The sequence below is a fragment of the Nicotiana tabacum genome, chromosome 8 (genome assembly GCF_000715075.1).
Source record: "Nicotiana tabacum cultivar K326 chromosome 8, ASM71507v2, whole genome shotgun sequence".
In the NCBI taxonomy this organism is placed as follows: domain Eukaryota; kingdom Viridiplantae; phylum Streptophyta; class Magnoliopsida; order Solanales; family Solanaceae; genus Nicotiana; species Nicotiana tabacum.
Genome location: NC_134087.1, coordinates 85,245,228 through 85,258,206, shown reverse-complemented (window position 1 = coordinate 85,258,206; position 12,979 = coordinate 85,245,228). Strand labels below are relative to the sequence as shown.

General features: G+C 38.6%; 2 protein-coding genes across 4 annotated transcripts; both read right to left on the bottom strand.

Annotated features, from left to right (window-relative positions):
• Window positions 1-3,190: 3,190 nt before the first annotated feature.
• Window positions 3,191-6,848, bottom strand: LOC107822599 (uncharacterized). The gene is made up of 4 exons (XM_075219456.1): window positions 5,721-6,848; window positions 5,501-5,632; window positions 4,647-5,416; window positions 3,191-4,565 (listed from the first exon to the last, which is right to left on the bottom strand). The coding sequence occupies exons 1-4, from the start codon at window positions 6,514-6,516 to the stop codon at window positions 3,654-3,656; spliced, it is 2,610 nt and encodes an 869-aa protein (XP_075075557.1). The 5' UTR covers window positions 6,517-6,848; the 3' UTR covers window positions 3,191-3,653.
• Window positions 6,849-7,905: 1,057 nt separating this feature from the next.
• On the bottom strand, window positions 7,906-10,136 carry LOC107767117 (uncharacterized). 3 transcript variants are annotated; one of them, XM_016586040.2, is made up of 5 exons: window positions 9,925-10,136; window positions 9,486-9,759; window positions 8,828-9,039; window positions 8,471-8,732; window positions 7,906-8,369 (listed from the first exon to the last, which is right to left on the bottom strand). In XM_016586040.2, exons 2-5 carry the CDS (start codon window positions 9,750-9,752, stop codon window positions 8,043-8,045), a joined length of 1,068 nt encoding a protein of 355 aa, XP_016441526.1. In that variant the 5' UTR covers window positions 9,753-9,759; window positions 9,925-10,136; the 3' UTR covers window positions 7,906-8,042. The 3 variants fall into 3 exon arrangements, with proteins under 3 accessions (XP_016441526.1, XP_016441525.1, XP_075075558.1); XM_016586039.2 differs by having other exon boundaries at window positions 9,843-10,110; XM_075219457.1 differs by lacking the exon at window positions 9,925-10,136 and having other exon boundaries at window positions 9,486-9,899.
• Window positions 10,137-12,979: the final 2,843 nt, after the last annotated feature.

Genomic DNA, 12,979 nt, shown 5'->3' with positions numbered 1-12,979 from the left:
GTATGATAATCGAATTTTTAAAAGCTAACTTAGATTGCTTTGCTTGGTCCCACGCTGATATGATAGGGATACCTCCAAATGTGATGACTCACAAACTCAACGAGGACCCTTCTTTCACACCAGTAAAGCAAAAGAAACGGAAACAAGGTGCTTTCAAGAACCAGGTGATTCAGGATGAAATCCAAAAATTATTAAAAATCGGATCAATCCGTGAGGTAAAATATCCAACTTGGTTAGCTAATACGGTGGTTGTACCCAAGAAAAATGGTAAGTGGCGTGTTTGTATAGATTATACTGATTTAAATAAAGCATGTCCAAAAGATTCCTTTCCCTTACCACATATAGATCAACTAATTGATGCGACCGCAGGTCATGAACTTTTAATTTTTCAGATGCATACTCATGATATAATCAAATCAAAATGGATCCTGGTGATGAATAAAAAACTTCTTTCATCACAGAAAGGGGGACTTATTGTTATAAAGTAATGCCCTTTGGTCTCAAAAATGTTGGGGCAACCTATCAAAGGTTGGTCACCAAAATGTTCCAAGAACATTTAGGGAAAACAATGGAGGTATATATAGACGATATGCTCGTCAAAACCCAACAATCTCATGATCATATTTCTCATCTATCTATTACTTTTGAAATTTTGCGAAAATTTAATATGAAACTCAACCCAGAAAAATGTGCATTTGGAGTTGCATCAGGTAAGTTTTTGGGGTTTCTTGTTTCTAACCGTGGTATTGAGGTGAATCCTTCTCAGATCAAAGCAATAGAAGAAATTCCGGATATCCTTACTAATAAAAAGGAAGTACAACGATTAACGGGAAGAATTGCAGCTTTGGGGAGATTCATTTCCAAATCCTCAGAAAGGTGTTTTAAGTTTTTCTCTGCACTTAAAAAGCAAGATCATTTTGAATGGAATGAAGATTGTCAGCAAGCCCTTAGAAATTTGAAAACTTATTTGTCAAAACCATCGTTGTTGGCAAAACCAAAGGCAGGGGAAAAACTTCTTATTTATTTGGCCGTATCTGAAGTCGCGGTTTAGAATTGGCATGAGAACTCGGCATAACACAGATTATAATCAAGAGTGATTCTCAACTCGTGGTTAATCAGATGCTGGGGACTTACACAGCCAGAGAGTCACGAATGCAAGAATACCTCGCAAAGGTACGGGAGTTAGTAAAGCAATTCCAAACTTGGAAAGTAGTGCAAGTCCCAAGAGATGAGAATGCAGAGGCAGATGCTTTAGCAAACCTTGCATCCCCAGCAGACGTGGCAAACAATACAGATGCTTCAGTCATACATCTATTTCATTCCGTTCTCGAACCTGACAAAAACGAGGTAAATTTTAATCATCTAACATGGGATTGGAGAAATGAAATTGTTGCCTTTTTACAGCACGGAACCGTGCCTAATGACAAAGGAAAGGCTTTCGCGCTTCGCAAAAGAGCTGCACGATATTGTTTATATCAAGGTAATCTTTATCGAAAGATGTTCAGCGGACCACTAGCAAGGTGTCTCGGCCCTTCTCAAACCGAATATGTCATGAGAGAAGTACATGAAGGACATTGTGGGAATCACGCAGGAGGACGGTCACTGGTAAGAACGTTAATTCGCACAGGATATTATTGGCCTAAGATGGAAGAAGAGGCAACCATTTTCGTGTCCAAATGAGATAAATGTCAAAGGTACGACAATAATATGCACAGACCAGCTGAGTTACTACATACTGTTTTAGTCCCTTGGCCCTTTATGAAATGGGGAATGGATATCGTAGGTCCACTTCCACAAGCGAAAGGTCAGGTAAAATTTCTACTCGTACTTACAGATTATTTCACTAAATGGGTAGAAGCAGGGGCATTTAAACAGGTACGAGAAAAAGAAGTTAAAGACTTCATATGGCGCAATATAATATGCCGCTTTGGAGTACCAAAGGAGATCGTATGTGACAATGGACCACAATTCATTGGAGCACAAGTTACAGAATTTTTTCAAAGTTGGCAGATCAAAAGAATAACATCTACGCCATACCATCCAGTGGGAAATGGACAAGCGGAATCAACTAACAAAGTTATTATCAATAACTTGAAAAAGAGGTTACAAGATTCAAAAGGTAATTGGCCTGAGGTGTTACCCGGAGTACTATGGGCTTATCGTACAACGACCAAAACAGGCACTGGAGAAACACCATTTTCGATGGTTTATGGTACGGAAGCCTTAATACCAGTTGAAATAGGTGAGCCAAGCACACAGTACGATCAGGCAACGGAGGAATCTAATAATGAAGAGATGCGGGTTAGCCTAGATTTACTTGAAGGAAGAAGAGAGGCTGCTTTGATAAGGATGGCAGCACAAAAGCAAGTAAATAGAACGATATTACAACATGAAAGCACGCCTCAGATTTTTCAAAATTGGGGACTTTGTGCTTAAAAAGGTTTTCCAATCTACAAAAGCTGTTAACTCAGGAAAGCTAAGTCCAACATGGGAAGGACCATACAAAGTTCGTGGCATTGCGGGAAAAGGAGCATACCAGTTGGAAACAATGGATGGTAAAGTTTTACCCTCACATTGGAATGCTGTCCACTTAAAAAGATATTACTTTTAAGAAAGTACCTACGGTCAGGTATCATCATGTAAAAATTCTTCTCTTGATTTTTTAATATTTTACTAACGATTTTAGATGCTAGGCTAAATATCCTAACTCGTGCCAAATGGTGAGTCACAACCTGCAAGGCAAAATGGAGTATGCATAAATTCCTAGCCCAGGGTTACAATTAATCTGATGGAAATACACACGAGTTAGGCAGTCTTCATCTATAATCACATAGTCGAGTCCCGTATGTCTTTCTGTTTCAGGAAAAGGGCCAAAGTAAAAAGAAATAAACAAGTGTTCGAGGCTTCATACTTCACCGCTCAAACACTTGGGGGACTACATATTATACACAGATAGGTGCAAAGAAACAGATACGAGTATCGAATAAAAGTCGGCCAAACTGAAGCAAGTGTTGAGAAGAAGTTACGAAGTCTTCAGCATTCATGAGAACAACAGAGTCATCTCTCAAACTCATAAACAAAGTCACCTATCAAACCCTTCTTAACATGTAAAGATAGGGTCATGACTATGTACTGAAACAGGTTATAAAAAAACCTTGTTTAGTTTATGTTATTTACAAATCTGTTACAAGAAAAACAGTTACGAGAAAAGTTGTAGATGTATTGTAATACATGTAACAGTCAAACACTTGTTAAAAGTTTATGAATGAAAACTTGCCAAAGTTGTTTCATACAAAACGTGTGTTTTCCTATTACTTTCATCGTATTTTAACACCATTATGAAGTTGAGACGTCTTCTTTATTAAGTGTCGATAAAATAAAAGGACCCTCTTTTATAAGCCTCATGTCAATAAGTCATGGGAGAATCATAAAGCATTTTCAAAGGATAAAAATGTTAAACTATTCTATAAGTCCTAAATAAGTAAAGAAAAGGCAAGAGTAGAACACATTGAAGTTTTAACAAACTTCTTGATCTAATTAAAAAAAAAAAAAACTAAGTAGAAAATTAGTCAATAAAAGTTTATACAATTGCCCCATTATGATAACTGGGGACTTTCACCAAAAAATCCCTTAAAAACTAAGGGATAAAATCATCATTCAATTGAAGGGGTTAGTACATCAGAAGTTGCAATATGAATTTCACTTTCAGCCACAGGCACGGTGGCAACTTCTGAAGAAGCAGCAACAGGAATGGTTTCAGCTGAGCTTGAGGGGATTGTCACGGAAGTTTCAACTTCCATAGACTGGGTTGTAGAAGTTTCACCCTCTGAAGCTGGAATAACAACATTTTCAGGAACTTCAAGGGCAGGAGAAGGAGTATCAGTAGACTGTTGGCTTTTCTCGATGGTGTCTATGACTTTAGCCAGTTCAGACTGCAAGTCAAAACCCTCTTGAGCAGCTTCCATCAAAGCATCACGACGAGAATTCAGAAAAGCCCAACTCACTTCTATGTTGAAATTTTCCTCTAGAAGTCCATATTCCTTTTCCCACATAGCAAGATCGTTTTTTAAAATTTGATTTTCAGCTAAATGGGAATCAAGGGAAGCTTCAAGAGAAGCATGAGAACTCTTCAAGGCTTGAATCTCGACAGAAGAAGTCTGTAAGTCAGCCTGAGCTTGAGTTAAGTTTTGCACTAACTCTCCTGCATATTCTTCCTTTTTAGCCAAAAGTGCCTTCAGCTCTCTAACTTCTTCACTAGCTCTGGATAATTGTTCTGATAAAGAGCATTCCAAAAGCTCTTTATCTCTTTTCAATTGTCTTGAAGAAGCTTTGACTGTTGCCAGCTCAGAAGTTAAACCACGGTTTTGCAGCTCTAGGAGGTTTTTATTTTCTTGCAACTCTTCTATAGCCCCTTGAGCATTTTCGAACTGCTCCTTCCAGTTGGTTGCTTCAAGTTGGGCACCCCTAGCAATTTCCTCAGCCTCGTGGACAGACTTCTCAGACTCACGAGCTTTTCTTTCCAGTGAGGAAATTCTTCTCATTAATTCCGTGCTAATAAGGTTAGCCTACAGAGGTAAGTCATGGAAATGAGAAATTGAAGATAATTTTTAAAAAAAAAAGAGAAAAAAACTTGTTGGTTGAAATACCTTCAAAGTAGAATGAACTACGTCGTTCATCAAAGTTAAGCAGCTATGACTCTCCATCTTCTTCTTCTCGATATCACCAATGAGAGGTTCAAGCCAAACATCGGCTCTGCCAGTCTTCCTCAGGAGGCTATGATTGACAGGAACTTCCAAAGTAACACTTCTCATTGACATATTTCTGCTGCTAGAACCTGTCTCTGTATGATGAACAGAGGGAAGAGGAGCAGCGGAGGGAATAGAAGGAATGGAGGGAAAAGATGTCGAAACCAACACCGGAGCAGAAGCAGGTGCGGTTGAAGTAGCCAAGGGAATAGATATAGGAGCAGTAGAAATTGGCAAACAAATGGAAGGTGTTAAAGCTGGTAAAGAAACACTTACGGTAGGCAGAGGAATGGAGGAAATAGGAACAAGTGAGGAAAGAGGAGCTTCGTCAAAAATAGGTCCGAGCTCGCCACTCTCGAAACCACTGTCAAAAAGGTGCTGAATTGATTCATTATTATCTCTTGGTTCGGCATCCTCATCAGATTGAATCAAAACAGGCTCGGTGGCGGAGGTACGAGCAGGAGTGTTTTCAATTTCATCATCAATGACTATTCGTCTCCTGGCCCTTGGCCTGGTAATTAGGGAGGTACCCTCCTCTTCTTCTTCAGAACTTTCCTTTGTAGCTTTTCTTTTAGGCAACAAGGCTCGAGCCTTATCTAAATCCAGAGCAGCATTCGCAGACATGCGAATGGCCATAGCTACTTCAGCTGTCATTCCTCTAATGCCAAATCCTGATTAAAAAATGGATATACATGATTAAAGTTGAGGAAAAAGTGCTTAACATGTAAAACAAAACTTTGTAAAAGAGGGGATACCGTGTGTTTTGACTTTCCAGCCATGTAAGGAAGAAATTGATTTCCAAGTTCTTTGCTCCCTAGTAGCAATTTTCAAAAGTGAGTCTACCCAACCACGAAAGTTGGGAATAGGTTCCACATCTCCCATGGTTGCTACAAAAAACCAAGAAGGGACGAGGTTAAAAAACAACATTCTTTTGAAATTCTCAAAAGTAGGTACGGTAAATAAGAGAAAACTTACGTTCAAAATTCCACTTCTCATGAAAGGGAATATTTGTTTCACCAATCAAATCCACTGTACGGACAACAACATAACGGATATACCATCCACGATCTCTGTCATCCTCAGGGTTTACCAAAACTTTTTTGCTCCTTGCAGTTAAGGTGAAAACCCCATGACGTATTAAGTTGGGATGGTATAGATGAATGAGATGAGAAAAGGTGAAATTGACATTGGCCTTGGATGATAAATATCTCAAACAAGCCACTGTTCTCCACACCAATGGACCAATTTGGGCCAAACAAATGGTAAAGAAACGACAAAAATCGAGAATAACTGGATCAATCGGAGGATTAAAACCTAAAGTGAAGGGGTAAGTGTAAACAGAAGAATACCCATTTCTAAAAGAAGAAATTCTTTGATTTGGGGAAGGAATTGACATTCGAAGACTATCCTTCCAATTACAATCTCTTCTTATAGTGGGGATTGTAAGCTCGGTTACTAATGTTGGGTAAGTATCGGCTCTTTCTAAATTTTTAATTTGTTTTTGAAGAGACGTTTTGTCACTTTCAAAAGACAAATCACTGGGAACTATATCATCAACTGAGGGTTCTTGAGAAGTATCAAGAATTTCCCTACTCTTAGAAGAAGGGGCTTTTGGAACAAAACTCCTTGAAGAAGAACCAGAGGAACCGCCTCGCGTAGATTCTAACCCTGTTCGAGGCCTACTTCCTCCGCCTCTTCTATGTCTAATAGGGGCGTTGGGGAACTGATCTAGAATTAGAACTTTTTTACGGTTAGGGTTTGAAGAAGACATTGTCAAGAAGAAGGTATGTGTCGAAGATTAGTGAAGAAGACAAAGGAAGACAAAGTTATGTGTAAAATGGGAACCGTCAACTTTTTAAGTATAATGATGAAAAGCCTATAATAAAGGCAGCTATCACTTCGTAAATAGTGAGAATGAAGAAGTCTCGAAGAAAGGAATGAATAGCGGAATCAATTATAAAATGACACATGGACAGAGCATTAAATGGAAAAGACTGCTGAGACGTTAGTACTGTCATGAGCATTAATTGTGGCAAAAGTTCTTTTTACATGAAGATCCACTTCCCAATTATTTAATTGATAAAAAAATGGAAAGTGGGGGGACTATCTGTATTGGGAAAAAACTGAATTTATATTAAAAATGATGTGGCATGACACGTGGATTAGTTGAATGGTCAAAGAACAACAATTGACTAAGAGGCACGGTGAAAACAACCACGGGAAGAAGAATTTAAATAAGCACGAGACGACGTATAGATACGAGTCTCGTACCAATTTAAATTATTTGCAGCCAACGGATTAGAAGGCATTGAAAGCAAGGATCAGATGACAGAAAGGAGTCCAAATTCATTATTAAATGTCTGATACGTTATAAAGTTGGTATTTAATAGGAATGATTGTATAACGGCTTATTTAATGTCATTTATTGCTCATGATTATGTCATTAAAATTGATGCTTTATTCCTTTACCTAGAATGATCTATAAAAGGAAGAAGTATCATCATTTGTAAGGACACGAGATACTATTGAGAATACACTGAAATACTTATCTATTTACCCTCTACCATTGTTCTCAAAAGTATTTTATTTTTTGTCTCCTGATTATCAGTAACCCGAATTTTTCTTTTAGCTTTGACCAAGGACTCAGATTTTTGGTTAAACAATATAAAAAATGGCAATCAGTAACGAAGATTCCTATGTGCAATCAAGTTCCAATTCTTCTTGAATAAATACGTAAAGATTAAACTGTCTAACATTGTACACTAGTAATCTTCATGTTGGAATTTGAAACACCATCTGTCTGCAATCCCAGAAAAGGGAAAAAGAAGGGGAAAAAGACAAAAGAAAACTTTGAACACACACCCCAAACTACAAACATCAGTAGGCAGTTTGTTGTTTGAAGTCAAAACAAACATAACTAAGCAGCAGCCAACTTGATGAATTTGAAACAGCAGATCTACAAGACTCAATCCTTTTAGCTTCTTTTTCAGTTTAAAAAGAGGCGTGGAAGGGAGATTTAGACAGGTTTCGATCATTTCTTTGACAAGATTTTCAATGAAAGCTGAGAATGGCCCTAACATACTCCTAATAGCAAGTCTCGCGCCTTAAAGATATCCTTCCCTCCTCCCTCCTTTTTGTGTTTTAATATCCATATCTAGTATAGTTGAAATGCCTCACACTTTATTTCTTTCTGGGAAAGTTTATGGAGACAATGCAAATCAATCACACTTGTATTAATTTCAAGAAATCAATCTACTTACAGGGGCACCGTGTGAGAGCAAAGACGAATAAATACTTTTAGTTTTCTAACTTTGGCCTGTATAGTGGAGGATCTTCCCCAAGCACGAGCGATTTCAAGACAGCTTCACACACTGCCCTGTCATACACAAGCAAGTGACCTCCATCAGGAACTTCATGATAACGAATCCAGGGGAGCCTTTGTGAGACATGTCTTTGTAATTGAACAGGCACAACTTTGTCTTCGTGGCCTTGCCAGATATGAACTGAGCTTTCATTTTGTGGGTACGGGTTACTCAGCTCCAATGGATTAAAATCCCATTTTCCAAAAGCCACAATGCAGTCACTACAAAGGGAGTCGAATACATTTCGGTCCTTTAGGCCATCCTGTTAAAGAAAGTAAAGCATCTGATTAAAATTTTCAATCTTTACACAAAATGTTCTTTTTTTTTTTTTTAAATTATTTTGGCTGAATTGCAGAATGCTACCTGAGTGAACAATTGATATCCTGGTGTGTTCTTCAAGGCATCCAAATCTTTGTCGCAGAAAAATTGAGGGTTTCCATCAAGAACAGAAGCTGATGGGAAAATATTTTGAGTCAACCACCAATGTAATAGCCCCCTAGCATAACGTGTGATCCAAATTACCCACCGGCAGAGTTGTTTCCTGTAATCATCCTTTGTCAGATCCTTAGGCAGTGTCTGCCATTTATAATTGACAAAGGGAACAACTAGAGCCACACCTGCAAGCCTGCAATGCATTATATTCACAATAGTAAAATCTAATAGGCCTAAACCTTAACTAGTAAAGCCAACAAGCTAAAACTGTCAAGTTAGTTCTGTTACCTTGCAGGAATGTGCTTGATACAACTCCAAGCCGGGTAACATCCCAACGACACGCCTATTATGTAGAATCTGGATCCTAATTGCAACAGATCAGCTAGTTCCTCAATATCAGATGCTTCACTTTTAAGCGACCTCTTTTGATTTATAGAACTCTCTCCATATCCAGCTCTATCGTAGATCAAAAGGTATATCCCCAATTCATCCAGAAGTTCCTGGGGAACTAGAGCACTATTAGATCATTCTAAACTAGAGATTTTTTGCATGCTATTCAAGAATAACATCTCTTTAGCACAAAAGAAAACACTTTCCAGCTCCCTACAATAAATTCTAACCTAAAGAAAAGGATCTAAATATGATAAACCACAAAACAGAAGGGAATTTCAATAACTTATTTTGACTTGAACTCAATTCAATTATCAGTGGAAATAGTAGTTCTAACTAGGCAATGTCAAGTTTAATTGTTCTGGAAAAAGAAAAAAGAATTTATGGATCTATTAATTTCAACACTTTCTCCTCAAATCTGTGCTATTGATACTCGATTATCAATTCTCTAGCAGTTTGATGATAAAGAATTCACTTTCAAACAGTGGGAAGTGAGGTTCAAAATCAAGAAATAATGGACATCCGAAACTTAAAAAGAGGAACAGAATCTACATACGTCAGAAGCCATAAAGCTCATTTCTTTGGAGCTGCCAAAGCCATGAACAATAATAATTCTGTATGTGGAAATGTTCTTGGGCACTCCTCTTTCCCTGTAAGCCAAGTATCTGCCATCACCTAGTTTGACTCTAGGTGAAGTCACAACAACAGATTCATCTACAAGTGGCTTTGATTCAGCTTTCTCAGGAGAAGAAGATGGTTCTGTGGGCTGACCAGCACATCCCAGACAACCCATCATCATTACTACAAGTTTCTTGAAAACCATTAATTTTCTGAAAGAAACAAATTAATCATCAAAATAACTGGTGAGCAAATTGAAAGAAAATTCAGTTTTATGGGTTTGATTTGAGCTTACAAGATAGACAAATTCTCTGCAAAAATATCTAAGAATTACTAGCCTTAGATGCTAGGTAGATGAGGGGCATGGGTACATGTACCTTTTTCCTCCTTTACCCTTTTGACTTACTTAAGATGGCTGTTTGAGTTGTTAATGTTAATACTATGTATGAGGACTAAAATGGCAGCTTGTCCTATGAGCAAATGGGGTTGGCCGCTTGGCTACAAGAAGCAATCCATGTTTGGAAAGAATAATTTTTATTTTGTCCTAATGCGTAGTATTTTGCAGGTTTGAACATTGTGGTCAAACTCTGCTTTAGATTTTAAGGTTGCTGATCTCATTTTTATGGTTTTGTATTTCAATGAAGCAATCTCTCTGTCCTAAAATGCTCACACTTTTTTTTTGGCCACGTAAAATTCGAATTAACTGAATTTGACTGATATTGGAAAATGTATTATTTTATAAATTCTTATATGAGAAAAGGTTGTCCGTTATTATTTTATGTATAGTTACTAGTATAGATTAATTCACGGCAGAAAATACTTGAACACTTATTCATAATACACATACTAAATCGGCAAGTGTATGACATCGCATAAGTTTTTATTATTTAATCTTAATTAATTGATTAATTATATACATTTTAACCATAATTTATTGCTACGTAATCATGATAAGTAATGAAAACTTATGTACTATATTTTACTTACTTAAAAGTGTTCTGCTTCTCACTGCCAGGGTGCCACTGCCAGCACATGTTGCCAATTTATGACAGGGAATTAATCAGGTATATATTGACACGTGGAATAATGTTACTCTACTTTATCTTACTTGTTTTGCTCATGTTTACAGACTTTACACCAACTTTATTCGGTAGCAATAACCCCTTATGATAGATTCTGAAGGTTTTCGGATTGATAGATCCCGATGTCAACCGAAGATTTTATCTTCGGTCTTGGTTTTCAATCCCCTTATTTTTCGTCCGTCTCCGGTTCCACATATCATGTAATCATTTAATCATTTATAAATTAATTTTACCTTATATAGATAGCCCCCCTTCTTTTCGATGACATATTTTTGTGTCATTAGAAAGTTGGTGAAGATTCCTTTCTTGGTGGAAAATTTTATGAACCCTTCTGAAAAGTTTCTGGCGCTTGATAAGACGCATATCTCCTCGTATTTAATACTCCGAACATGTGTTACCTCATGATTTAGCAATATTTTTACTGGTTCTTGAGGTAATCATGATCACGATTTTAGCCGCCTATACCTTTACTTATACGCCTCATTCTTTTTCTTTCACTTCTAACAACTTCATAAGCTTTCTTAACTTCTTTGTACTAAACTCTCTTCTGCTTGTATCTCTCTTTGTTCTTCTTCAAAAAACTTTATCAACTCCTTATCATTATGACTTCCTCTAAATTTTTCAAGAACTCTGATCTTCTCTTCGGTGGGGGTCCGAAGAGGAGTAAAGATAAAGAAGTTGATGTTGATGCTGATCCTCCTACGGTGCGCACCATTATACCCAAACATCTGAACATTGCCAAAGATTTCAAAGAAAAATTCCCTACTTCAAACCCTCATACTTGAGTTGTTGGTAGATACCCTTCTTTTATTCGCCCTTCCAGTATTTCTGCCGTGAAGGAAGATTGTGACTGTCATGCCCTAAATATCATTGCTCCTGACCTAGTGGAATGGGTGACCTTCACTAAGAAGGTTTTTATGTACATTTACACGTATGCCTTCACTTTGGGTCTGTTTTCTTTGAGCAGGGACTTGACCCCGTGATTTTGAAGTTGTGCCACCGGTACCAGGTCTGTTTGGCTAAGGTAGGCCCTTCGGTGTAGCGATCAGTGGCTTGTCTGCGGCGGCCATGCCTGGAAACAATGGAGCCCCTCGCCCTAGCACATATGATGAACATCTACTCCCCTAAAATCTTCCATGATGGAGTAATAAACTTCAGTAAGCATGGCCACCATGCTTTGCTTACCAGCATGGACGATGACAATGACCGTGGATAGATGGAGCGGTTTGGCATCATTGCTATCAGAATATTATCCTGGCCATAACTCCATCTTACCCCGAATCCTGGAATCGCTCACGTAAGCTCAAAATTTACTTCCTTCTCCGTAAAAGGTTGTCCCATGCCATTATTAACCCTTTTTCTTTCATTATTTTAGCTACTTGGTAGACACCATTACGGGTTGAAGTCCTGGACCGATGGGTTCAAAAGATTCTTGACATCACTACACCAGAAACCCGCCGGTGGAAAGAGTTAGCCCTAAAATACAGGTCGAGGGCCAAGAGCCATGGTAAATTGACTCTTCTTTCATTCCACCTTTGCAAATAAGAAAACATGCTAACCCTACCTTTTTGTTTGATTCAGGTCTCCAGCAGGGTTCTATTTCCTGCCCTGAGGAGGATATTTTAGTTGATCTCGCAGAAGCTATGAGGTTATTGCAAGAGGCTCTCACCCGGACCGGTTCCCTCGGGTTTGCTTCTGGTGCATGTGCTTTCTCTTGAAGTCCTCGGCTAGTGAACATGCAACCAAAAAAGTGGTGTTCCTCCTCAGACGTGGGTAAAAATAAGAAAGTGAAGAAAGCCATGCCCGAGCCAGCCACAGTCACTATGGTTATTGATGATGATGGGAAAGCTAGTGATGAAAAGACTTCCCATTAAATGAGACAACGATCTTCATCAGCTCAATAGAATGCTCAATCTAGAGATCTTAGAATCCTAACTGAGGGCGAGGTCCGAGCACTCTGGGGAGAATTGGATTTAGTGGAGAATACTGATTCTCCCTTTTCGGTCCCAATCGTTGCTTCTGGTCCAATGAGGTCGGGTACCGGGCCCCTTTTGCTTTTGGTTGGTGAGCAACCAATAAATAGCACCGCCTCTGCCGTAGCTGCTTCTCAACCTTCACACCATCAACTTAATCTTCCTCTACACCAGTTGTGTCTTCATTACCAGCAACTGCTACATCTCCTCCACCGGTCGTAGACGTCCAAGAGGAGGATGTCCCTCCTCCCCTGTCCCCCAGCCATGGGAATTTGGGGTACAACTATTCTACCCCTTCTGCAGATCACCAAGGGACGAGGATCATTTCTCTCTCGGTCTTAAAGGAGTGACATTTGCTATCCAGGCCGGTGGAACTT